Raw genomic sequence first — 27540 nt, 5'->3', positions numbered from 1 at the left:
TTCCCCAAGAGTGTTTTGGAGCCGTCACCCCTCGCCCCACTCTCAGGGATGCTCAGCCCCCACAGCTGATGCTTTTTGGACCCTGGCTTGGATGAAGCATGGGGGGATGCCAGCTGCGAGACACCAAAACTCACCTGCCGTGGCTCCTGCCATCTTTTGAACGATCATGGGCCTTGATCATGTGTGTGGTTGGTGTAAAGTCCTTTTGGCCACCCTGCACTCACCAGGGTGGCAGCAGCCCCATGGGAATAGGCTTTCCCCTTCCCTGGCAGGAGCCCAGCTTCCTTCCCTTTAGCTGGGGGGGTAGAGCAGCCTTAGTTCCCCCCCCTCCATTTTCTGTGGCCCCCGAGTCCCCGGAAGGTCCCAGGGATGTCCCAGGATGGGGTGATATTTGCAGCCTCCCTGTGAGGGCGCAGCCTATGTGGGATCCTGCCCAGGAGGCACCAGAAGGTGGGGAAGGGAGTTCTCAGGGCTGATTTGGGGTGGATGAGCATGGAGGGGGAGACTGGGCTCTTGCTTAGCCTGACATGGTACAGCTCCTCGGGAAGGTGTTGAGCACAGTTGGGGCTGGACACATCTGAAGGAGAAATGGCTTTTTTTTTTTTTCCCCCCCCAGAAAAGATGGTTTTTATTCCCTTGTTGCTCTGGCTTTTTACACTTCTTTTTTGCCCCTGTTCTCAAAAGAGAAACCCAAACGTAGTTGCTTGGTTTCTCCATAGGAGCTGTGCTGGAAAGCACTGTGCCCTCATATCTGTTTCTTTTAAACTTTTCCTTTGTTGCTTTTTTTTTTTTTTCTCCTCAAGGTTTATCCTTTTTTTCCCTTTACTTAATTTATTTTTGATCCTTCTTTTTTTTGTCCCCTGGGAATGAGAAGTGCGAGCAAGCAGGAATCTACTTGTCTCTAAAAATCAGTTTTCGTGCAAAATCCAACCATTCATTAGAAAAGGGCATTTTCTCCTTAAAAAAAGCCATTTCTTTTAAAAACTAAAATAAATCCCTTGTTTCAGAGCAGGGGACTCAATCTGGGAGAAAGTTTCCCTGACGTGGGTTGTTTCGGCCCTTCCCTAGCCTCGCAGGTTGCCCCAGCCCCAGCCAGGGGTCCGGGATTGGGGTGGCACTGGTGGGACCGAGTCCCTCTGTCCCGGTGAGAGCCGCTGTACCGTGGCAGTGCTGTCAGGGTGCTGTGGCAGAGCATGGCTGACGGCGAGGCTCCCGGACACCCACTTGCTCCCAACAGCCTTTTATGTGCTGGTGGCCCGGTGGAGCTGCCGGTGGGGCTATCGGCGGGAGCCTGATTGGCTCGGCACGGCCTCGCCGCTGCTTCCAGGTTGGCGTTCCTCCTCCCGCAGCCCAGGTAAAGCCTTCCCGCGACCCGGCACCTGGCCTCCCAGGATTAGCAACTCGCTCCAGCTCGTCTCTGCCTTCAGGTTTTTTTTTCCCTTTTCCCCTCCCCTTCCTTTCCCCCCCCCTCCCTTTTTTTTTTTCCTTTTTTTTAATATTTTTTTTTAAATAAGATTTGTTTTCCTCCTGGGGGAGCGGGCACACGGGGTACGGGAGGAATGAGCAGCGGGCTGGTGCTGCGCACCCCGCTCCCCGAGGACGCCTCGGCGTTTACGCCACTGAAGCCCGTCACCATGTCGGGGGAACCCGGCGAAGACGCCCCTGTCTTTGAGGACATCAAAGCCCCTGCCCGGCCCCTGGAAAACCCGCCCGACCTGGCGCAGGTAAGGCGGAGGCCAGCGGTTTGCCGTGGGGCAGCAGGAAGAGGCCAGCTTCGCCCGCTCAGGTGCACGGAGGCTGCTAATGCCTCCTACAAACGCAAGCGTGGGTTTTGACTTAATTCTGCTTTGTTTTTCCGCTCCTTGCTAAAACACCTCTGTTGCTTTGTATGCTCGTGCTTCCCCCTCCGCTGGATTTTCTCTTGGGCGTGTTGGGTTTCATTTTTTTTTTTTCCTCTTGCCTTTCTTCGAAACGCCCTGTCTCCCGTTTTGGAGGAGAGTCTGGGTTTTGCTCACTCTCCACAGTTGGGGCTTGGTCCCTCTCCCCCAGGGCCGACAGGTGAGGGGGTGCAGAGGGGCTCGGTGCCACAGCCAGATCCCTGGGAAGGACACGGGCAACAGGATCACTGTATCTGTGCGTGATGCGGAGGGGAACAGGAGGTTATTTTCTATTTTATTTTATTATATTTATTTTTTCCGCCACCATGGCGGGGAAGGAATGCTCCTTGAAACTCCCTGGCGGCATCCCCCCTATGCGCACTGTAGATAAAGACCCAGATAAGCTGCTTTGGGGTGTTGCTGAACGTGTGTCCCTCTTGTACGTGCACCCTTCTTGCATGCCCACCCCTGTCCTGAGCCATGGCAGAAGCACGTTCAAGCCCTGCTGCCCATCCTAGGCAAGGGGGCAAGGCTCCTTGACGGTGTTTTGGGCGCCGGACCCCTCGTTCCACCATGAAGAGCCTTCAGCTGCTCTTCCTGGTGGGAAAGGGGGTGAGTCAGGCCTGCTCCCACCCTTCTGCTGCAGTTTTGGCCTCTTTTTCCCCCTGGAGGAATGGGGCGAGCTGGGGCATGGGGTGCCCAGCTCTGCCAGCGGCTAATGATTAACCTCGCGCCCCACGTCCCCAGCGCCATTTTGATCAGGATGGGAGGGCGGCTCCAGCCGCTCTCTCCATGGCTGCCCTGCAGGGACCCCCTCGTCCTGGTCACCATTCCTCTGGGGACCCCTGGGAGGGCATCCCCGTGGTGGGTGGCTGCGGTATGGCATGGGGCAGGGGTTGGGGTTGTGTATCCACTGCCTGCTTCCCCTCTCCCGGCGGCACTGATGCCCCAAGGGCCAGTTTTGGGGCTCCGTCCTTCAGAGGGATGTGGGGAGATGAAGGCAGCGTCTCCATTGCCGTGCTTCCATATGACACCCTGGCGATCTGGCATCCGCAGCAGCCACACGAGCAGTGGTCACAAATGTGAGGGTCAAAATGGGGAGAGAGGGCTGTGGAGCCCACTCCTCCTTCCTCTGCAGTGGTCCCGGCTCAGTGCGTCTCCCCATAACCCCAAAGCCCCTGCCTCTCTGCGCCGGGTTCGGGTGGGTTATCTGAAGTCGGAGGGTCGGGTGGTAGCTCTTCAGAAAGGTGTGGGTTATCTCTGGGGCCTGTCCCCGGTGGGAAAGGGCGGCGGCTCCCTGTTTGGTCTGGGGGGAGGGCGAGGTTTGCTTTCTCTCTGCCTCTGTAGTCCCGGCTGCTGAGTGGGATTAGGCAGTAGGGCTGGTGCTTGCCCCACACCTCGGCCATGATCGTGGGGGCAGACGGCCAGTGGTGCCTTCTGTGCCACCTCTCATTCTCCTTGTGGGGGATGTGGGGATGCAGAGCCCACCCACGGTTGGAAACACCTTCATTCCACAACACCATCCTCACTGCCCTTCAAAGGGAAGAGGAGTTTCCCACCCTGGTTTAGTCCCTGGGGCAATGCCACCCCACTGCTGGTTTGCTCCAGGGTGGAGGCAGCTGAGGTGGGGGCCTCGGGGGTGGGCGATCAGAGATATCATCCCTTTGCCATAAGACCATCCTGTGTTCCTTTATGGACACTGGGGTCCCTGGGACAGGGGCTGGAAAGCTGCAGGGCTGGAGCTGAGTACCAGCACACCCATGCTCCGTGCATCACCCGCTCAGCCCCCCACAGCCGTGTCAGGACTCCTTTGCAAACCCACCCGGGGTGAAGCGTTATGGGTGGCAAAACCCTCACAGCCCAGGACTGGACCCCACATCTCCCGGGGAGGAGTTTTTCATGTGTTGGCCCCTTTTCTCTTAACAAATGCCAAAGGCTGTGGTCATTGTAGAAGCGATGCTGAAGAAACTGTCGTAGCTGGAGGGTGGAAAAGCTGGATGGCTGCAGTCAGGAGGGTGTTTATAAGAGCAGTTTGACAAGACTTATGGAAAAGGCTATGACCTGTCAGAGCTCTGGCACTGGCTCTCACCCACAGGGCATTTCCTGCTGCTCCAACTCTCCTGACTTCTGTCTCACTGATCTCAGGCAAAGAAAGGAGCAAACTCACAGCTAATCTCTTTATCTTGCTGGCTGCAAAGTCGTCGTCGTCGTCCCCCCCACCTCCCCCCCACCCCCCCTCCACAAATTGCTTTTCAAACGAGAGTGGGAGGTAGGAGCTATTTGGTGTTGAAAATTTTATTCGATCCAAGTCAGGTGGAAAGAGATCCTTTGTGGAGTTTATGATCAGTTTTTCCCTTTTCTCTGCCTTTCCAGCTGTTCTGCCCCAAATTAAAAAACAAACAAAAAGAGAAAAGAGGAGACAAAAAGCCTTCTGAGAGAAAAGCACTTTTCATTTCTGATTTGAGTCAGATTGGCCAGAAACAGAATTTTCCCTTCTAAATCTCAAGAGGCTGATGCTAGACAGAAGGTAAAAATAATAATAAATTAAACCAAAAGCAAGGCATGTCCAGGGAAGCATTTCAGAAGAGGAGGAGATGGTCCCTTTGTGTGGCTGCCAGATACCCGCTGATGAGCAAGGTGGGGGGGGGGGGGGGGGGGGCACTGGGGCTCATCTGCTGCTCCCACTTTGCTGCCCTTTGCTCTCCAGGTCTGATGAGCCAAAGCACCTCCTGGGCACGTTGTTGTTACCTGGGGCTGGGGAACCCTCCTGGGATCATCTGCTGCTTGTCAGATGGGTGACTGTGTCCATCTGGGCTGGGCTTGACCTCACGGTAGATGAGCTACCCCAGGACTGACAAGTCCTCTAAGCCACCCCATCCCTCCTGAGCCTCCCGGAGCCACCTGTGGCCTTATGCCATGGTCTTCCTTGGGTGTAAGTGTGGTCCTCAGTGGTGCAAGCCTGATTCCTGCCTTCTTGTGAGAGCTGTCCTTGGGCAGATAGCTGTGGTGGTGGAAAGTGAGATGGTGAAAACAGACCCAGGTTTCCATGATTTGGGAGCTGTTTCTAGAAGGAAGGTTGCCTGCATAGTTGGGAAGGAGGTGGCACATCCCTTGTTCCCTGCCCAACATGTGCAGGACAGGAGCTGGCTCCTAATGAGCTTTGCTGCAGTTGTGAGGAGCACAAAGTGCTGGTGAGGTGGAAGGAGTTGGCGCTTCTCTCCATGGTGGGGTTTGCTACAATTAAGGGGTGGGGAGAATGGCAGCTATCGGGGGTGTTGGCCCTGCCATCGCCTGCCGGGTGCAATTGCCTGTCCTCAAGGATTTCTTGTCTCAATGGGTTGTATCGGCCATGAATTCAGAGCTGCTGTCTGATGTTGGAGGGACACCTGGGTTTGCAGCAGCATTGAGTGAGGTCAGGATCTGGTGAAGGAGCTGCTAGGAAGAGAGATGGACAAAACCCACAATCTGTCCCCTGGTTTAACCCCTTGCCTACCTGTATCAGGAGCCCCAAGGGCAGTTGTGTTGAGGCTGGTGAGCACCCAGAGGGGACAGAGGCTGCCATGGGTGATGAGGAAGGTCCTGTGAGTGTGGCTGGGGATATCCCCAAGCCAGCTTGTCCTTCATTGCCTTGCTTTCCTTGGGTGGGCTATGCTGCTGTAAACTGAGAAACGGTAGCAAATGGCTCCCCTGGTGTCCTCTAAGCCCAGTTCCTACCCCACAGGCAGTTTCTCACCCCTGTGCTTAGTGCACCTCCCTTCTGCCCCGCCCGAGGGCTGGGTGGGGGGCTCACACAGGAAGAAAAGAGCTCCAGCATCTGGGAGGTGCTTAAACAGATTAGATGGTATCGCGATGGTGCTGTTCCCAGAGAACTTTTCCTGGCACTTCAGATCCTCAGTACTGTGAACCGCGTTTCCCGGATCCTTTAAATGGAGTGGACGTAGGTGCCGTGGTGTTCCTCTAACTTTATTCTGGCAGAGATTTTGCTTCTGGTATCACAGGAGAAGCTGGGCCAAGCATTTTTAGATGTGCTCCAGCTTTCTGGACAATGCAGGAGTCATTTCAATCCTGCTCTGTCCCCATGAGGTCTGGTGTGCTGTGTCCTGCATCTCATGGGTCTGAGCCCCTTCGGCCACATCCTTGTCATGAATGTGGCTGTACTGGTGTGATAACTAGATGGTGACTCTCTCTTGGACCAGGGATGGGTTTTCCTGCTCCCTGGTGGTCCAGCATCTTGCACAGCCCAGTTGGAACCAGGGTGATGGGTCTTGCTCATATAGATGTGGTTTGCATCAGGGCCAGGAAGGACTCCGGCTCCACTTTATTTATTAGTAGAGATGCAGAAGTCCACAGCACAGCTGTCAAGGAGTGATTAATTTCATTGGGCTGTCAGGAATTGCATGCAATGAACGAATTCAGCTTTTCTGCAGAGAAAGGGGAAATGGTAGTTCTGGATCTGTAATGAGATGTTGACATCTCGTTGTGGCTGGGGGTAGCTGAGCCTGGGCATCTTTCTGCAGCTTAATGTCACTCCTTGGGTGTTCACAGGGGACTGAAAATATTGTGCCCTCTCCCAGCGTCCTCCTTAGGCCCAGCACACTCAGGAGAAGAAAGTCACGCTGCTGGATGTGGCCCCATGTACGGGGACACCACAGACACGAGCTCAAAGGGGTAGTGCTGGTTTTCAAGGTTGTGCCTGTGTTTGAGGACAGGCTTTGAGCTCATGGTGTTGCAATGCGAAGGTATTCCCCTGCCTATCTCTGCTGGATCATGACGGTGCAAGGGGACTATGCAGGCTTTGCACTGCCACGTGTCAGACAAGCCGCGACTCACAACACTGGCAGGAGCCATGTGCTGCCTTCAGTTCTCACCCATTCTTTACTCCACCAGCTGAGCAGGGAGCTGAGCTCAGGCCTCTGCCAGGATCCCACACTTAAAACTGTGCAAACAGGCATGGAAATGGAGCAGGCTGGTGTGATCTGCTGAGGATTCAGTGACTCAGTTCCTTCTTCCTCTTTCTGAGCTGCTTGGTCCATGTAATGTGTTTCTATGAGCAGTGTGAAGTCATGGATCTTCACTCCCTCTTGGGTGGCTGGGATGTTCTGCCCTCTGGGATCCTCCTGGCCTTGCAAAAGTGTTCAACAATGTCCATGCATTCCACAGAATGTGCAAAATGCTGTGAAAAATTTATTTTCAAAGGGTGCCATCAGCCTGGGCAGGCTTGAGATTGGTGATACAGACATGTCACGTTAAACCCTGGACAAGGAGGAATGGGTTTACTTGATCCCTCTCAGCACAAGTCAAGATGGTGGGTTGGCAGCCAGAGGGGCTGAGTGCTGCATGGCCTCTGGCTAGAGGGATCTCAGGAGGGAGGGATCCTTTCAGACTGTTTTGCTTTGGTATCAGCTGAAGCCTGATGCTTTCAAGACCAGCCCATAGATTTGCAAGTCTGATGGGCTTTCTGTCTGGCAGGTGTCAGCAGGGCCATGAGAAATGAAGTCCCCACAAAGGACGAATTTGTCCCTCTACTCCTGCAGGACAGCCCTCAGGGAGAGTCCCCAGGCAGGACGCCCGCCTGCCGCAGCCCTGTGTCAGGGTGGTGGTCTCACTGCAGATCAGATCCTATTGTGGGAGCAGGTCCAAAGTCAGCGGGGAGCTTGCTACTGCTCAGCAGGCTTTGGACAAAACTGGTGCTACCGGTGAGCCAAAGACCGGGAAATTTGGGGGATCTCAGCCACAGCATTTGTTATTTTATTTTTCTTAATCCCCCAAACCCACAGACTTCCCTGTGTGTGTGCATGTGTGCACGCAAGTGCTGCTGGAAGCAGACAAGGTGTAGGATGAAACGGCTTGGCCGAACTTTGAGCTCGCTGGAGTACAATGGCTTTGTCTGGGTGGTACAAAGGCTGATTGTTCTGCTTGGGGGAAGTTTGGCTCGGCAAGGTGGGGAGCGAGAGAAAGGGACAGCGCTGAGAAAGAAAGATTACAGGTGTGCTGTTCCTTGTCCTCCTGTGCAGTCCTCGCTGGAACCTGTTTTCCACTTGCCAACACGGGAGAGGTTGCAAATTAGCTAGAAAAGTATGTTGTGGGGAACACTGAAAACGCAGGTATGTATGGGAGGAAATGAGCAGGGGACTCCGACTCCATAATAAATGCAACGGATTTCCCTTTATCGCTCTTCCTGAACGGTGTGTGGGAAGCAAACACAGTCATCTGAAATTACTCACGAAGGTCTAGGGTAATGCATTTCTGGCCGGTGCATCATCAACTGTGAATTTTCCCCTCTCAAACCTGTTTGGTCAGCTACCTACGCTATTTTGTTCTCATTCCCTGGTCCAGTGAGTTCTTTTATCTAACCCATCCACTGCAAATAATCACACTTACGAGCGTCTTGTTAGCTGAGCCCCTTGATTAGAATATTTGCTTTTCTTGTGCTCCATTGGTGAATTACATGAGTCACAGGGTACAGTTGGTGTTTGGGGATTGGATAACTAATGTTTATAATTCAGATGTTCTCAGAACTTGAGCTAGCACGAAAACTCTCAAAAAAACCCCATGGGCTGTTTACCACATCAAAGAGGTTCAGCCCCTTCCAAGCTCAGATTGAAACTCAAACAAAGAATCTTTCATTAAGTTCAGAAATGCTTAGAGAATTCTTTGAAAATTATTATTTTTAAATATTTTTTTTAATGTGACGGGGACCTTCAAGTTTCCACCAAGGACGGGATTGGCAAGTATTAAAATGCATTTAATGACCTTGCTCTTTGTAGTATTTCCAGTACAAGCAGGAGAAGAGAATGGCAAGAAATTGGTCCCAGTATAGCTAGTCTGAAAATGCAGGTACTTATCCCTTGCAGGAGAAAAGAATATTACCCATCTGTATCACATCTGTCACATCTAAGGTCATTTGTTTTATGAATCTGAACCCATCCCGGAGAGGGCAGAGATATGTGGGTACCTACTCACCAGCCAATACAGCCCATCATTTTCATGCTGCCTATAGAACATTACCATTTTCCATTTTCCTGCTACTCAAGGACAGTTTAGGGAGCTGAACCCAGGGATAGCTGAATATATTAAAATGAAAATCTTTCTTGCAATGAATAGAAGGTTTGATGTTCTCTAAAATGTGGAAATGACCCAAGTTTGTTAAATTGAATGGAAAAATTAGGGCATCTCCCCTTCCCAACTGATCATTCAAAATGCTGTTCTTTTAGAATGTAACGTTTCATTCTGAGCACTTTTCAGTGTTTGGTGTTTTTGAGGTTCTGTGTCATGCTTTTGGGAGAACTCAAATTCATCAGCTTGGCTGACTGTTTGACATCACCTCTGGGACACAGCCCTCGCATTTCCTAGGGGCTCGCAAACCCCAGGCTCCAAAATGCTCTGGCTAGAGCTTCTCCAAGGCTCGGTGCTTTCTCCACGGGAACTGTCAATTGCCTGTGCCATAATCAGTCTGCCTTAACTAACAGCAATTGGCACTTCATTTATATACAGGGAAAATGTGGAAAAAGGCAGTTTAAGCTGAAAGGATGGATCTTGAGGAAACTCTTTGAGGCTTTCTGCTCTCAGGCTAACAGAATGGCCCTCCTAGCAGTACATATGCTAGGAAATACACAGGGTAGCATACATGGCAGGAGGGGCTGCAGCAGGTGGACCTGCTCCAGCGTCCTCCTTGGTCCCTCATTCTGGCAGTATCTTCTTGGCCTTGTACTGTGCTAGGTGCTGTGCAAGCTTGGAGGAAAGAAGTTGGCCCAAAGACCTATTCCTTCAAAGACAATGTTTTCACCTGCCTTAGGGTTTGTTTTGTTTTGTTTTGGCAACTGGTTTGGTAGAGGAAGTTGAGGGCCACAAGGACAGTGGGATTTGCTGTCCACACGTGAAACCTGACCTTGCTTTTCCCAGACGTGCATGGGGTATTGGGTCTGCCTTGAGCATTGTACTGGAAAGAACAGGCTTTTTGCCCTGTTTTATCGCTTGCTGAATGCCAGGAGGACTTCACAAGCCCCAGCAAGCAGTGGATGACTCACTCTGCCTTTGTCAGACCCTGCCCTGGGAATGTGCTGCTTTGCTTTTCTTCTGATTGGAGGAGACAAGGTGATGAGTGTGAGCTTTTAGATGGTTTGACTGAGGTGAAACAAATCCCACCCATAACCCAGCTGGGGAAGCTCCCTGTAAGCTCTAACAGCCTCTCCCATGTCACACTTGGTTCAGGACCCATGGCATGGATGTGTAACCAGAGGGGAGCTCGAAGGCTCAAGGACAAGCCCAGTGTCCTGTGGCCATTCAACAGCTAGAAACAGGTGGATAAATTTGTCTAGGTCATTCTGGGGAATGGTGACATCTGAGAGCCTCCATCTTCTCAGATTCAGGGGAGAGGGTGTGCTGGGGCTGAGTCTGAAACCGAGAAGTGGAGCTGCAGGTGGACCTGCTTCTACACGATGGTACCAGCAGGAGCTGCACAGCTATCCAAATTCAACTTTTGATAGTATTCATGCATAAACTGGGGGAATGCTTGAGTTCCTGCATGCTTTGGCTGGGGCTGAAGTAACTCCAAGCCTCCTGATCTTTCGGGAGTTGAAATAACATTAGATCATTTCATCTTTCCAGAAAAAACATCCAAATGGCTGGACCAGCTCACACCAAAAGTCTACCCAGCTCAGCCTCCTGCCTCCAACAATGGGTGCCCACTTAGCCTGACAGAAAACCTCCAGTTGGCTTTGATGTGCTTGACCCCAGAAACAGAAAGTTGTGTACGAATGCATGACTCCCTTAAGACCTCATGTACCTCCCCTCCCACACTTTAAGAGAGCTGCCCTCCTTCCAGGGCAGAGCAGGGAGCAATTGGGCGAGGAGACATGGCTGTCCCTGTTTCCCCACCTGCCTTTGGGCTCCATCCAGTGCTGAGGTTGCACTTGGTAGTTCTGCAAAAGGGGAAACCAGTGTGGAGCTACTCTAATGTCAACCTGGGACCCCCCACCCTCATCTAGACCTGCCTAAGGCCAGGTGGGCTGAATGGCCACTGTGTTCAGTAAGGCCTAAAGATGGTGCAGCTGGGCCAGAGTTTCCTCCAAGCTCAGTGTCTCCAAGGTCTACCCTGCTAGTTATTTTTCAGTCCATTTATGGCTTTATTTTTTCAAAGGTTTCTTCTTGCTCTCTTGAAGCCTGCTGGAGCCTGGCTACTCCAAATTGCTCCTCTTCCAGGCACTTGACCTTGGAATTGGATGAGGGTGTTTTTCCTGGTTTCTTTGGCCTTTGGGATTGCTGACTGTAGTGGCATGATTTCTGTGATAAATAACCAAGGTAGATTGCCTCTGAGTGAGTCTTTATCAGTTGTCGGAGGAAAGGAATAGCAAACAGAGTCAGCAAGTCTGCTGGAAATGTTGCTGCCTACTGGCTCAGCCGGAAGCCAGCCAACCTCCCAGCTGCCCACATCTGCCTTGATGGTGACTCTTGGCCTCAAGGAAATTCCTTGTTTCTGAGAGGTGATAATTACCTTGGGTAGTTCAAACACAAGGGCAGAAAAGAGTACCAGAATAACCCTCCAGAGCAGTGTGGCTCAGCTCCTGGGCCATCTCCTGGCAGAAACCTGGAGAAAGGGTGTATCTTTGTCCTGCTCCGGGAGCTGCTCTTGTAGGTGGAAAGGTGTGACAGCTTCAAGATGGAAAGCTGGTGGGATAGATAGTCTTCTCCATGGACTCCAGAGAGAGCTTGCACAGAGACTTCACCTTAGATGCTCACTTTCCAGGTGGCCAAAGCTAGTGAAAATGAATCTTGCCCCACTGCATGTAATGCAGACACAGCTGAATGCTTTGAGGGTAGCACTAGTTTTCTGGAGTTGCTCCTAGCCTCTTTGAGATAGAGCAAGCAGAGGAGTCCATCCAGGGCCTTCTGCAGCCCAGCACCCACCTACATAAGCACAGAGTCTGGCTCTGTTGCCTGCAACCGTGCTTTGTTATTAACAGTGGCTAAACATTTGGCCCTATGTGTACTTGAAAGGAAGAGTCCTGGGGGTTTCCTTGCTAATCCCGTTTTGCAGAGAGTTCCAGAAGACTTGAGGAACAAACAGAAAATAATGTCGATCGAGGTCAATATCAAAACCAAATGATCAGAGAAACAAATATTTACTCAGGTCAATATTTAACTAGGAGACAATAAATGCTGATATTGAACCAAATCTGTATATAAATACAGTCTATTTATAATGTGTGCCTTTAAAGGGGTACTGCCAGGTACTTGCCATGGGTTTTGATTGATGATTATCCTTCCCATTGTTTGCTGATTCCCTTGGAGGCTGGAGTTTCATGCAGGTGCATGTATGAGAAAAAGGCTGTACTGCATAATCCCAGGGCCTGGGCAACTGGCACAACCATTGTCCCCCACATGCCTGTGCTCGGGGAGGGTCCCTCGTCCTGAGGAGGGGTCCCCCCTTGCACCTGGAGTGTGTGTCCTGCCGTTCACCCATCTCTTGAACCCCTACATCTCAGGGTTGTGCTGCTGGCTGACCTGCATGGGTGAAGCTGGCATTTTGCTTGCGCCCCCCTCCCGAAAGCTCTTTGCATCAGTGACCAGCACAGCACGGCGGTAGGGGCTGGCTATGAGCAAGAGCCTAAGACCCAGCTGGGAAGGGGGGGAGTGGGCTTGATGCCTCCCAGCGTTGCAGAGCAGGATTGGGGGAGGGGGGTGCGGCCAGGCAGGGACTAGCACAAGGCTCGAAGCTGCCAAGTACTGAAGAAACTCCTCCCCACTGCCACCCCCCCCAGGCCATTCCCCCTCAACCGCTCCCTCTGCCAATTTTACAGGCTCATTGCCTGTTTAGCAAACATTGATTTCTCTCCTTGTTCTCTGCTGCTGCCCGTGTGGTGACAACATCTGATGTTTCTATGGCAGTTTGTTATTTATCAACTTCAGATTAGAAAGAGTTTAATCATGAGAAAGACATGTCCCACCTCCTGCTTTGACAGTTTGCAGTGCCTAGCGCTGTTCTAACGATGCTCGTGGTTAATTGCTGGCAAAATGGCATGGTTGGCTCAAGCGCTGTTTTTTTCTGTGTCCTCCCAAGAAATGTTTGTCTTGGACTCTGCGTGTATTGATCGATGTCCTGATAATGCCTCACCCTGCTTTTGACAATATCTGAACGAGGGATAGTGGTCTCCAAGGCAGGAGGTTCCTTCAGGATTTGTGAAAATTGGCAGATGGTAGAGGGGGAAGACTCATGTCAGCACCTATTAGCCATAGGAGAATCCACTCTTGGGGAAGCATGGCTTCATTGTCTGCCTTCTTCATCGAGTAACTGGCTTGAAAGGCTGGGTTTTTACTGATTTCACAGTGCTGGGTACTTCACAACATACAGCTCTTTCAGAGGCTGTTGAGGTTATCTTGTCCTCCAGGGAAATTTGGTCTCCAGGTCCCAGGTTTGGATGTGCCAGTGCTGAGTGTAACACGGTCCTGCTGGTCCAGTGATACAAACTGGTGTCCAATGGCCTTGTCTGGAGTGGACAGAGTGCTTGTTCTAACCCCTTTCCTTTTCCTGTTTGACTTTTTTTGGCTTTCTTTTCTCTGGCATGTTCAAAAGACCCTCCTCTGTGGTCAGAAATAGATACTATGACTTTGAGGGGAAAATATCACAGGAGTTCAGTGCTTTTATTGTATGAAGGGCTATCCTTATTGCCTTTCCTTTCCTGGCCAGACCAAAGATTCCAGTTTGGACACCTCTAAACTCACAGAAGTTTTGCTAACGTCTGCTTTGCATGTATTTCCCCTTTGATCACTTTTTGCCTGAGCTACTGACCTATGATGGCTGCTGGAGCCCTTGTCGATGCAGCTGGTGGAGTCTGGGGCATGCCCACCTCCAGACCTTGTCTCTCACCCTCATCTCTGGTGATTGCAATGATGGCATTGCTAGTGACTATAGGGGAAAATAAACCACTGAACCCACTAAAGACCTAGTGCTCTTCAGCTAGAAGGCCCTGGAGGCTTTGTCCATCAAGTCATGGTGTGTATCTCTCTTAGAGTATTGAGATGAACTGACCTCCCAGGCTATGTGATACATTTAGTCCTTCTCAAAAAGGCAAGAAAATGGTTAATTGCCTGCCTATGGCTGGCAGACAGGGAAGAAGGGATGGGCTGATTGTTCCGGGTCATTGCTGTCTCATGTGAGCCCACCGAAGTGTCCTCAGCTGCCCTCATCTGCCTCAGGCAGGGCTGCAGCCTGCTGCCAGGACTCATTTGGGGCTGGCCAAGGAGTCTGCAGAGACCCAGTGTCTATGGAGCTTCCTCCTGGTGGGGCCTGCTTTGTCCGCAATTGCTCCCTTTGCATTTGTGCTGCTTACCATGGCAGGTCTTAAATGCAGATGGCTGGCAGAGCAGAGGGTTTTGTTGGTCTCCTAGTGTGGTTGACCCCAAAATGAGGGATAAAGAAGCTGGACCACCACTTGCAGGCTCAAGCACTACCTGTGAAGGAGCCTGATGTATGCAGGTGCTTCTGAAGCTGTTTCTTCCAGTTGATGGGGGTGATGGGATGCAGCTTTCAACCCCAAAACCTTGTAGCTCTGACCTGGATATTTAATGTTTAAACATCTCCTCATGCTTTCAGGCATGAAGACCACACGGAGACCAGCGGATGTCCAGGGATGGTAGCTCTCAGCATCCCCAGCCTGTTTGGCACTTGTTTGCTCAAGGCCATGTAGCTCTGTGGTCTATTGTGGCCTTGCAAGGAACATCCTCCATTTAAATGCAACTCCCAGAATTGAATTGAACACCCCCAAAATGGGAAAATGGAGTCCACTGAGTTGGTTTTGCTGATTTTCTGTGAGAGGGAGGGAAGCCTGGGTTGGTTTCTAGCCCTTGATGATCTGACTGACCAGCCTGACAATGTGTGCATGACCCCAAAGTGGGAGGCTGAGAAAAGGCTTTACCACACTCTTGTTGAACTGGAGAAGTGGTAGAGGTTAGGGTGAAACCTTGTGGTTGTGCAGGAGAAAATGGGCACACTGGAAGCAAGCAGGCAGCAGCAGCTTCACAAGAGGGATGTGGAATGACAATGGGGCACAGGCTGGTGCTGAACCCACAGAAGGCAGATAAATACTGGTTTGGGTTTTGGAGGTAACTTTTCCCCTCTACTTGGTGCTGGAGGACTGTGGCCTATTTTGAGCACTGACCTTGGAGAAAGGATCTGGGTGACAGATCTGAGAAGAGCCCTCAGTGCTCTGTGGAAAGCTGGGGGGAATTGAGGCAGGAGAATAGAGGCATGCAGGACATTTGCAAGCATGCTGTAGTGCATACAGGGAATGATAAAAGAGATTTAAGTTCTGGCAAAGTCTTTCCACCTTGGAGCTTGCTAAGAACAGGAGTGGGCTAGCTGAAGCTAAACTGCAGAGAAGATCCCTGGGGACCCTGCTGCTGGGGTACCTGCTTCTGGGACTGAGGAGGTGGAATTCCCCCAAGTCCTCTGTCTGTAGGAGCCTGGCAGTGGTGTGACGCTGAGAGCTTCACCTCGGAGGGGCTGAATCTAGCTTGTGGTGCTGCCACACTTCTGCCAGGAAGCACGGTCTGTCTGAGCCCTTGTGGTATGGCTGAGGGTCTTCCTAGGGAAAGATTCTCATATCCTTGCTCTTGCAGATGCCACAGCCCATGGCATGAGGAGATTGTTAAACATTGGGCAGAGGAGAGGAGTTGTGTCTGAGGCCCTGGGTGTGCAGCTGAGTATGGTGTGTCCTGTCTATCACAGCACCTCATGGTGGGTGCCCATTCCAGGTGGGGGGTGCTGGGTCTGCACCAAAAAAAACCCTTATGGATGACTTGAGTGAGTGAGTGTTGCAGGCTCAGCACTTGATGCCTGCTCTGGTGATTTCCAGCCAGTTCCCAGGACACAGCATGAACGTTTCTGCCTACCCTAAGTTAGAGCCTTTGTAGATGGGAGCTCCATGGAAACTGGGAGAACTTACTGGTTTGACTGGGCTGGAAATCTCTGATGGTCTGCGCCATGCCTCAAAGCCTCCTCTGGAAAGCTCTGTATTTCTCAGCTATCTTTTCTTTCCCTGTGAGAAGCCCAGAGTTCATCAAACCTTGCAGTCAGGCTGAGCTGCTGCCCAGATTCACCAAATGCTGTGGCAGATCCTGCTCTGCCCCTTGGTGAGGATTGAGACATAAAACCAGAGACTGGCTGTGTGGGCTGGGAACCGAGTCCCTGCTCATCCCCGCAGCGGGCTGCTCTGTCCCTCCTCCCACCCCCCTCCGGGACAGGTGATGCTAAACAGGAAAGAAAGATCAAAAAAAAAAAAAAAATCCCTGTTAGTGAACAGACAAAAGGTGATGTCAAGGCACAGCCAGCTCTGCTCCCACCTCTGAGCAAGAGGAAAATGGAGGTCATCCCTGCACAGGCTGGGCAGGCAGAGCCCTTGCCTGGGCTTCCACTGAGCCAGTGGGAGGTGGGCAGCGTCCTCCTGTGCCATGGCCCCGGGGCGGGGGCTGAGGGTGTCCCCCCACCAGGCCTGGGCAGCCAGGGCACATGCCGAGGGCAAAGATGGCTGCCGCCCAGCCCCGCCCACAGAGGGGCTGGCCCCGCCCACAAGGGGGCATCACCCCACCCACTTCAGGGCTGGCTCCACCCTTCCCCTCACTGCTGGTCCTCCACACACACACACACAGACACACACAGACACACAGGTACACACCACGACAGAGGGGGCTCTGGCTTTGTGTTGTCTCCCAGCAACCGCTGGTTGGCAACTGCTGTCTGCTTCCATGTTGGGGTGTGCTGGGCAGGAGGAGGTGCTGGTGATGGTGGTGGGGACCTGCTCGATGACAGCGTGAGGAGCTTGAGGCCCTGGGGGCTGTGAGGGGCTAGGGAGGAAAGGGGTGAGGCCCTCCATGGCCTAGGGCGGTTGGGGAGGCCTGCGGGGGAGTGGCTGGGCTCTGGGGGAGGTCACCCCACTAACCCAGCCCTGTCTGCCCCACAGCTGCACCCTATGAGGATGGAACAGCGGATGCCGCCGCTCATTCTTGAGGTGAAACGCTTTCCTTATTCCTCCATCTGCATGCTTCTGCCCCCATTGGTGACAGGTCCTGCTAAAGCCCCTAAGAGATCGAGCTGGGACTTCCCCCTACCCACCCAGCCCCAGTACAGGCCACCCACAAGGTGGCAAGGACATGGCAGTGCCTCTGCTCCCTCCTTCTGCCTCCGATCACCCGCCATGGTGTGTTCCTCCCACTCGTGGTGTCTCCATCTGTGTAAGCCCCCCGGGTGCCTGTGTAGCTATCTCCTTCATGGCTTGTGTGTCCCCACAGACTGTGAAAGGAGCCATGAGTGACAGCCAGATAGAGACACCTGCATTCAGGACACTTGAGTTGGATCCCACCCAGACACATCAGCACTTAGTCATCCCAGTTGTGCTGACCGTGGGCTGAAGAGTTGGTTTTGGATAGAACATTAGTTGGCAGGTGCCTACGGAAATGGTGTGGTATTAGGTGTCAGCACCCAGCACGAGCTGTGCTGGAGCAGACTAGGGTTGCTAGATGTTTCTGGGCCACAAACAAACAAAGAGCCCCTTTCTCCCTCTTCGAAGGATGCTGGGGCCCTCAGGGTCATGTGGGACCTATGTCACAATCAGCAGTGTTGTAGCAGTCTGGATTCCAGTGGAGTGGGGCCCTCATCGTCCTGCACACACCAGTGGGGCTGCAGCTGCGGACAGGGCTGGTGTCCTCTCCTGTCCAGTGAAAGCCCATTTCTTTTGACACCCCCTTTCCCCAGGACCCTGGGGCTGCTCAGGATCAGAAGTGGATTTATCAGGCTTTAACAGACAGGAAGAAGACTTTTTTTGCAGGTAGGGGTGGTTATAAGAGAAAAGGAGGCTGGGAGACACCAAACAGCGGGGCAGGCAGCAGACAAGGGGAGTCTGGCTGAGAATGCAGGTTTTAGATCTGAAATTAGGGTCCTCCATACCTTTCTACATTTAACATACCTGCCTGGTCACCTGCCATATAAGGACCTACTGTAGTTGTGGCAGGGGAGACCTTCCTTTGGGAACTGAAGGTGAGAAAGTTAAATGCCAGAGATAAGGAAAGTGTAGAAGTAAAAGGCATCCAACACCTTCCCCCTGCCCCCACTCCTGGCAAGTGGGTCATTTCATTGCTCAGGTATGTCCGGCATTTGTAGCCTCCGGTAGTGCCTAGAGCAAGCTGACTCCCAAGGGTAACAACAATATGCCAGTGTGGGTGCACAGGGCAAGAATAGGCAGGGTTCAGCACCAAAGCTTTGGCATCATTCTCCCTTGGGCAGGAGCCCAAGCTGGACACTGCAGGGGGGAGCAGAGAGGAAATCAGGGTTTTGGACTGAGTTGGGGGTCTCTGGTTCTCTTCCTTGCTTCCCACTTTAAGGTATGCCTGAGCAAGGGTTTCCTCACTGGAGCATGGAGTGGGGGGGTGTTGCTGGAGGCAGCGCTGCCTTGAGCAGAGGTGGTTAGGTGAGGACGTGACATAAAGTGAGCTTGTAGTGCCAACAGGTAGCTTCCTTTAATGAGAGCAGGGACTTTTCAGGGCCTGCACATTCGGTGAGGACAGATAGGATTTACAGCACAGTGTGTACACACACTAGTGCCTTGAGCACATCATAGAAAACGCAGTCCCAGTGCAGTGTGTTCAGTTCCAGTCAGTGTAGCACTTCCAAGTCCAGTTGCTCTGAGCTTCTACCTGTCTAGAAGAGGGTGTATCTGTGGCACGTACCTGTATTTGGGTGGAAGCCAGCTTACCCATGCGTTGCCAGTATGGCTTGCAGAGGTGCAAAGGCTCTTTGAATTAGCTGGAAGCACAAAGTGATATGTTTCACTGGAAAGGGCGAGGAAATCTCTTGGGTCCCATCCAGCTTTGTTAAGAGCAATGAAGTTGCAGCAGGGATGACTTTGGCCCATTGCACTCCAGTGACATAGTTCAGAGCTGTAAAACTCTCGGCTCAAGCGTGCAGGGTGTGGGGTGAGATCAGCTTGCTCTCCTGAAGTGTGCTGTAGGCACTGCCAGGGAAACCTGGTGGTTTTGCCAGCTCCTCTACATATGAATGAGTCTACGAGGGCTTTGCAATGAGCTTGACACATGGATAACCACATAATTAAAGGCTGTAGCTTTATAGAAGAGCATTAGGGCTGGTATCTTTAACCACAAAGAGCAGAACTTGAGTCATCAAATGCCAGGGGATGAATTTCCTAGTGGATTGCTCCATCAGGTTGCTGAATTATTGGGCCTGGATCCAGTGTGATGCTGCATCAGACATGAACCAGGAGGGGAAGAAACCTGGCAAGTGGTGATTGTCTGAGCTAGAGGTCCTGTTAGCTTGGAGAACCCAGACTTGTAAGAACAGCTCAACAAAACTAGAACTAAACCAAAGGTTAGGTGAGGGCTGAGTCACTTTACCAAGTCAAGACAGCAATAGTATGCCTGGCAGTTTCCATTTTAGGCTCACAGTTCACTGAATTAGTGGCAACATCACTTAGATTTCTAGGACTATAGCCCAAATTATTCTCAATTAATTAAAGATATTGTCCTAGAATATTCTCAGTTGATTAAGGATATTGTCCTAGAATAAAATGCAATGCATCTCAGGCTGTTGAGTTTAGAGACCAGAGTCAGCATGTCTAAGGTGGGCTGCAAATCCAACATGCCCAAAGGCAGGAGGCTGAGTGGAGCAGAGTTTCTGATTTTATCCCATTTCTAGTGTTAAATTCTCTTGTTTGTGTGACCAAAGCTTTGTACCTAAAGCTTGGCTCTTCATTATCAGGCTATATTTCTCTCATAACTGCATCCTCTGACTCGTTTACCCTTTGTTATCAGTGCAGATAGGTAGGAGGGAAGTGGGACAGAGGACAGTGATTCACTCCTGGAGAGTCTGGCTGAGTCAGAGACTGAAGCTAAATCACCACAGCCTGTGATGACTCCTGGGCCGTTCTTGCTGCTCTCTCCATTTCCTGCTAGCTTAAGTACTTGTTGAACCTTGGACTCCCACCACCAGTGTGTCAAGGTCACTCTTCATGAGTTTTCTTGTCTGTATTTTTTGCCATAGGCGCGGTCCGAAATGGATAAGTACCTTTCAAATGAGGTGCCACCCATCCCAATGATACCAGACAAGAAGTACCGCCGGGAGAGTGCCTCAGTGGTGGATGAGTTCTTCTCCACAGAGAAGCCCACCTCTACGCCGTACAGCGTGAACATCAACGTGATTCTGCCAGACACCACGCACCTGCGCACTGGACTTTACCGGCCACCCAAACCCATGACGCCATTCCCACAGATCAAAACAGAGCCTGGCACCAGCTTCTCTCAGCCCTGCTCTTCTGCTTCTGGCTCCACACAGACCCTGCCTGACTTCACCAGTGTCTTCAGCATGCCTCAGTCAGTGGCAGTGAACAACATCTTCATCAAGCAGGAGATGCCCTCTGAGATCCCCTTATCCACCAATCCACAGCAATCCCAGCTTTACCAGATGCCTCTTGGCAATGGAAGTGCTGACATTACCACTCTGACATCCTCCTCCAACAGCACCACGGCCATCAACAGTCTCAGTGGTGTTACCATGTCCACAGGTAACACCATGTCCAGTGTGCTCCACAGACCTGTCCAGCCAGGAGGGCCAGTTAAGCAGTACCCACATGTCTCCCAGGGACAGGGAAACTTCAGCATCTCAGGGCAGTTCTACCATGCTCCAGGGGTGAACCTGCCCCCTTCACCCCCCAACTCACAGCCTGGCAGCCCAGAAAATCAACCAGAGCTCATCAATACCATCTCTCCCCCACCATCCTATGAAGCCACTTTTGGACTGAAGTTGGTCCAGTCATCCCAGGTCCCCCCAGTCCCCAATGGCCTTGGGACCCTCTCCCAAGGGCACATTGTCATGCAGCCCCCCAAATACAACAGACGCAACAACCCTGAGCTGGAGAAAAGGAGAATCCATCACTGCGATTACCCAGGTATGCTCACGGTTGATGTACTGGCTTGGCTTTGGTGGGGGTGTGTGTGTTTCTTCTTGACACACTGAGGCTGGCGGCTGCCTTGGGCCTCTGCAAGGGTTTAATCTGAAGTAACTTTATCTGCATAATGAAGGGAGCTATGGAGCTGGGTAGCGAGCCCCAGGGAAGTGGGGTTCCTACCACCACCAAGGGAGTAGAAGAGCTGATGCCTTTTTCTTCCCTTCTTTCCCCTTTGCACTCTGGCAAAAGCAAGCCTGACTCTGAGAGGCAGAGAGCTCCTGCCAAGCACAGGGACATTTCTGGAAATCTAGTGCCTTAGCTGCCTGTTTTGCTTTGGTCTTGCCTAACCCTGAGCAGCCACATGCTCTCCACAGGTGAAACCACGCTGGCTTTCTCACCGACCTTTCCCACTCTCCCATAATGTGTGGCAAACCATCAAATAATGTCCATAAGCAGCCTTTACAGTGTTTTTTCTGTAGCCCCAGTTCTCTTCTTCCAAAGAGGCAATGAGCTGAATATCTCTGTGTCATTCCCTTCAGTGGCTTCATGTACTGCATCAGGATGGTGTGGAAAGGCATTTCAGGGTAATGATCAGCCCAGAGCTGCAGCTGTTCCCCGTGTCACCTCATTTCATGAGCTTGTCCATCTTGGCAGAGTTTTCTGCACTGTGCACAGAGAGCTTATGGGACCCACAGCTGCAAAATCTCATTCATGCTGCACAGGAGAGAAGCAATTGTGTCACTAGTGAGAAAGCCCAGCGAAACCGGTGTCAGGGCTTGAAAATCACCAGTCCTTGTGCAGGGACACACACCTCCCACTTCCTGGGCCGAGCCACAGCCATCGAGTTATTGGGGATTAGCAAACAGTTTTCCCATGGGGGTGTGTGAACTGAGGAAAGTAATTTCCTAACTGCCTCCTGCAAGATTTATGTGCTCTTTCCGTGGCACAAGAGTGGCTGTAGTAGGTCAGCCCAGAGGTCTGTCTAGCCCAGATCCTGTCTCCAGCAGTGACCAGAGGAAGTATATAAGAATAGGACATGTTTAGAGAGATCTTTCTGTGCTTATACCTTCCTACCCTCTGGCAGCCTGCAGATAAGGGACTTTCTGATCCAGAAGCTGCACCCATGTTCTTGTGGTTAACATCTTGTACTGAACTTTTTACCTTCTGCTGGTCACAGTGGGAGACAGATTAAGGGTGTAAGTGGCCCACTGCTCTGAGACAGACACCTCCACTCATGTCAGAACTGGTCCGAGCAAGAGTCTCATCCTGCAGGATGCATTACGAAGGCAAAGTTTGCCTGTTTTCAGCAGGATTTTGGCCTGCATAGGAAGGCAGGAACACATCTGTGGTGCAAAAAACCCCCCAACCTGCACTGTATAAACACTGGGTTTCTTGGTAGTGTGTACGTGCAGAGACAGAGGAGGGCTTCTTCTAATCCTTCACACTGAGGTTCAGCTAGAGGTGAAACCAGTCAGGACTGATGGCAGGGGCAGGAGGTCTTACTGACGTGGTCTGCGTGAGGAAGTGACAGGAGGCATGCCGAATTCACACCGGTAACTGGATGAACAGGGGAGACCTGTTTGCAAAGCCCCAATTCAGGTTTCTAGGTGGTGGCCCCAGCACTTTTTCCTCTGTGTGCTCATGGGGAAATGAAGCTCGGCCATGCCCTGCTCTGGCTTCTCTGTGCTGCTCCCTCTGGGTTTGGAAACTGCTCTGGGTGCTCAGCTGGCTTTGTTTCCATGCTCAGCAGGGAGGCAGTCCTTGGTCTCATGCATACTCATGTCCCTCTCGAGTGTGAGGGACCTCCGAGGCTTCAGAGCATCAGAAGCAAAATTGAACTAGGTCACCAAGTACTCTACCATGGGGAGGGGTAAGGCAGCTAGCTGTTCCTGCATGCCCTGAGCAGGACAGGATGGAGAGCAGATCTCCTGCAAGAGGTTTCTTTAGGCTGTGTGGCACAAAAGATATGACTATGTTGCTTATGCAGGTCATAAAAATTCAAATTTGTATTTTAATATACTTGTCAAAACAGAATGAAGCAGGGCCATAAAGGCAGCATGAGAAGCTTTTCTAAGCTTTATCTAACTGAAATGAGGAACTAGCAATGATTTGAGAGGCCCATTGTTGGAATTTTTGCCAAAGTCATGGTATTTCTGTTAAGAGCCTTTCTTTGATTAAACCTGTTGTTGCTGATGTTCTGCAAAAAATTTCCCATTGGCTTTATTCTGCATCCTGAAAGCCAGGCTGTGGCTCCACAGTGTACCTGGTGTTTCCTGCTTCCTGGAACATTTTTACCACATCTGCTGGGGCTGGAACTTTTACAAAATATGTCTTCCCTCCAGCCTTGCAGTAGTGATATTGGTTACATCTGGAATCCAGAAAGACAAACAGCAGCACAAAGCCAGCAGCTAACAGGGGTGAATTTAATGTTTTCATCCTGCCTTGAAGACCTGGTTGAGGAAGGGGGGATTTGAAAGTCTGTGCCTGACTTCCCCCTGCTCCCAATTCCCAGCACAATGCCCATGAGTGTCAGGACTGTGTGGCAAAAGATGGAGTGTTGTAAAGGTCTATCTGTCTTGGAGAACAAACGTTTCTTCATTACTGCTGAAACAAAATGGGTATAGCTGGGCTTATTTGCATACTGTTACCCAGAGTGCTTTTCAGGCCTGCTCTGTCCCTAACCTCAAATACAAATGTTCTGGATTTGTTTGAGCAAGGGCCCCTTTCTCACAGGGAAGTTGTGTCTTTTCTGTTCTTGCAGGTTGCTCAAAAGTTTATACCAAGAGCTCCCACCTGAAGGCACATCAGAGGACTCACACAGGTAAGAGCACCACATCTTCAGGAAACTCTTCCAGCCCACATTTCTTACCCTGTGTCTGTTAATGGCAGTGATAATGTAGCTGAGTTGATTAATTGGTGGTTATTGGGGTAAGGAGCACAATTAAGTCTATTGATGTTAATGGTAAAGAAAATCCAATGGTTGCACTGGTTTATAGCGACTGTGCACTGCTGTGTGCACTTGCTTGCCTTCTGGAGGGATGGTCTAGAATTTAGGAGAACTCTTGGAGCCTCTTGAGTTGATGGATTGGGAGAAGGAGGTGCCCCCAAAACCTCTACCACTCTGAGCTCTTCCTTTGAGATCTTGCAAATCCTAGCCAGGTCTGATCCTGCTCAGCCTACAGAAAGATTGCGTAAAGGTGTGTGGTGCATATCTATGACCTCTGAGGAGGCAAGGGCTGTCTTTTGTGTCAAGTGCTCCTGAGGTTCCCAAGGAGGGATTCCTTGTGTACCAGCCACACAGACCACTCACGCCCAGTCCCCTTAGTAGCTGCCAGTGGTGTGTCACTGGAGCTGCCGAATACAGGTACAGAAGGGCTCCAAATACAGGTACGGAAGGGCTGTGCCCTCACTCCTGAGGGCAAAGGTGCCATGGGCTGCTCTTGCTGGTGTAAACAGGGTCATTAGCACAGAGGAGCTCCCACCACAACCAACTTCCCTGGGGTAAATCTAGCTCAGTGGCATTTGTGCATTCAAGCACAGGTCTCACTAAGGCATTTATTATACCTGAAACTTTATCAGATCCTCAGGTAGTCCAGGAACCATCAGTGCCCTCATAAATCTCTTTTATAGAAGGGCTGATCTTTACTGAAAGCAATTAAGCTGGCCCAGAGTTCACTTTTCTTTTTTATTAAAAACGAACAAAACCCATCCTGAGGCTGGGAATCAGTTCTTGCACTTGGCTCTGTTCCGTTTTTGTCTTATCAGTCCTTCAAACAAGCCAGCAAAGAATTTTTCTTTGTGCATGAGGTACAATATTTTTTTGGCAGGGCCTGGGTAGGAGCAGGCTGGAGAACAACACGGAAGGGGTGGAAGAAAGGAACAGGAAGGACATTGTCCCAGCTCTGCGAGCTGGGTGGTGATAAGCATTTGTCACAACAGCAGTCTGTATTCAGGGCTATGGTAGGGCTCTTGCTTTAAAATTGAAGTATCTTTTTTCCGTTTCTGTTTGAAGCACGGGTCTTAGCTCTCTGCCCAGATATGTGACCCGTCTGAGACAGGCACCGTCTTTACAAGTCACAATGTAAAGATGAATCCAGGCAAACTTGGGCAGTTTTTCAACCTAATAAAATGCAGTAATTTTTCCAGGTTTCTCAGTAATTGGGCTGGAAATCCAAGTCTGTTTGCCTCCTTTCACCTCACTTGCTGTAAGAAGGAAGGGCAGAGGGATGAAGGAGGATGTGACCTGAGTAGTCAAGAAAACCAGTAGTGTTGTGGGGTGGGTAAAAAGAAGGGAATGCAAAACAGAGAAGGGTTAATAAAGCTTTTTCTCTCAATTCCTCGCCTGATGGCAGCTGGGCTAAGAAGTACATGATCTCTAAGATCTTTTCTTGTGGTTTGTCCGTTGCTATGGGCTGGGCTGTATTCATCTCCTGGAGACACCATTCATTTCCTGGGTGCCATTGTGAGATTAAATATATAACCCAGTGGCTGCTCACCCGCCTCCCGGGGGCTGGGAATGCCAGTTTGGGTCCTTTGTTTGAGCTTGCCCTGCCGTGCTGTCCTGGGAGATGGAGCCAGCTCGTGGGACAATGGAAAGCATTTTGTTTCTATCCTGGAGATCAACCTGTTATTGTTTGAAACTAAAGGGCCTTGGTAGGGTTGACCCAGCCAGGTGACCTGGCTGGGACAATGTCTGTAGCTGCACAGTGCAAATCCCGCCTTTGTCTTAGCATGCTAACGCAAACCCCGAGATCCCCAGTGTGCCATAAAACATCCAGCGTGCTGCTCGTAAATTGACTTTAAGTTCTGTATTTACCTGAGCCATAAAAAATGCACCTCTCTCCTCCCCGTGGTGCAGATCCCAGGGGCTTTTTGAGGAGCAGGATGTGGTCTTGGTGCCCTGTCTTTCATATTTTGTCCGGTGTGTGCAAAGACACTGTAGATCTTGCTGTGGCTGAACGTGTTCTGTTTCCTGGCCAAATGCACCGCCTGCCTAGTAAACAGGCTGTGGGGAGGAACGGCCTTTCACTGGGGAACATGTCAGAGCACGACACACATGCCTGTGCATGCATGCTGCATGTGTACGTGCATTCATGCTGCGGTGGTGCGCTCAGCAATTGGCCGATGAAACGGTAAATATTTGAGGTCGGGAAAGTCAGCACATTCCCTGAACTCTGCCTGCTTGTTCAGGCTGTTAAGAGCGAGGGCTAATATTTGAGAGCACCACACCCATGCGTGGAGAGGGCTGCAGCCAGGGTTCAGCTCTACAACCTGGGCACGCAGGGAGTTGGAAGCCAGCACGGGCTTTTCCAGCCCAGTTCCCAGCTGGCTGAGAAGTTGCACAATTTAATTGATTTCAGTTTGGGAATAGGTGTGTATGGGCAGGAGGGGGGAGAGACCTGAGGCATTACATCACCCAAATGCTCTGAAGAAAACATAATGTTTTGTGTACAGAGAGCTGCTGCAGGGCTGAACTTTGAGGCAAAGAGTGTTACATGCTGGTTTCAAAGATGTGAGGCTTCGAGAAAATTTATATGGCATAACCCCCTTCTTCCTCCTGTTGCCCTCCACACCTGTATGAGCACCAACACCTTTCATAGGAATTTTTGGCTTTTTAGTTAAAAAAAAAAAGAAAATTTTTAGCCAGAAACTCCAAAATCCAACCAGAACTTGAACAGCATTAGGAACTGAGCCTAGAAAGCAAAGGTGGGGGGGGGCACATGGACAAGACCTGGCTACTGCAGCTCAAAAATTTGTGGTCCCTTGATGGCTATGGACTGTACAGCAAGTGAGCCCTGGTAGCGTAAAGCACCAGCACGACCACAAGCCCTGTTCTGCAGCAGGGCAGCCCTGGGTGACCCCAGGGCCTCCCAAGGAGGACGGGCACCTCTGAGAAGATGAGGTGGGTGTCTGGGAGGCTGGGCAGATGTGTGTCCATGTAGGCTGTGCCTGTGACCTGTGGCTCTTCCCCGCAGGTGAGAAGCCCTATAAGTGCACATGGGAAGGCTGTGACTGGCGCTTTGCCCGCTCCGACGAGCTGACCCGGCACTACCGGAAGCACACGGGCGCCAAGCCCTTCAAGTGTGTAGCCTGCGGCCGGTGCTTCTCCCGCTCTGACCATCTGGCTCTCCACATGAAGCGGCACCAGAACTAGGAGCCACCTACATTCGCCACTTCTCCAAGAGCAGCTGAAACTCTTCTTTTCCGAGGAGCCTCCCCTCTTCTCATACATAGGAACAAACCCATACTGTGATCAACCGGCAGGGCAGGGGTGGTGGGAAAACCCCCTCTGCAAACCCTGTCCCCAACTGTTTCTGGTTTTAAAAGAAATCTCATTAAAAAAGAGTTATAATTATAGATTGATCTCATGATGAGGCTCCCGGTGGCACTGGAGCAATGGACCTTGGATTCCAAAGGGCTTTCTTCAGCAAACCTGCTATTTATTTGACACTCAGGAGCAACTGTCCTTCGTGTCTCAAGCTCTTTGGTATTTTTTTACCCCTTCCAGGGTGGTGCCTTTGGTGAGCCCAAGGCGGGTTGTGATGGATTGGTAGCCTGGCTGTGCGTGAGAGGTCTCACTTCAAACTGCCGGTGCAATCCTCTTGGACTGCCCCATGGTGTGGCTGTGGATGTGGCACCTCTGATGTGTGAGAACACATGCCCAGGGCTGTTTGGGCTGACAATCCCAGTCTCTATGGGGGCATAGAAGAAAG

At 51.3% G+C, this 27540-nt stretch overlaps 1 protein-coding gene across 1 annotated transcript; it reads left to right on the top strand.

The window, feature by feature from the left end:
* The first annotated feature begins 464 nt into the window (after positions 1 to 464).
* Positions 465 to 26992, top strand: LOC141949291 (Krueppel-like factor 5). Its single transcript, XM_074882708.1, has 5 exons — positions 465 to 1724; positions 16835 to 16882; positions 19924 to 20827; positions 23589 to 23648; positions 26803 to 26992. Exons 1-5 carry the CDS (start codon positions 1560 to 1562, stop codon positions 26979 to 26981), a joined length of 1356 nt encoding a protein of 451 aa, XP_074738809.1. The 5' UTR covers positions 465 to 1559; the 3' UTR covers positions 26982 to 26992.
* Positions 26993 to 27540: the final 548 nt, after the last annotated feature.

The sequence above is a fragment of the Strix uralensis genome, chromosome 13 (assembly GCF_047716275.1).
Source record: "Strix uralensis isolate ZFMK-TIS-50842 chromosome 13, bStrUra1, whole genome shotgun sequence".
NCBI lineage: Eukaryota > Metazoa > Chordata > Aves > Strigiformes > Strigidae > Strix > Strix uralensis.
This window is presented reverse-complemented; position numbering and strand designations above follow the sequence as displayed.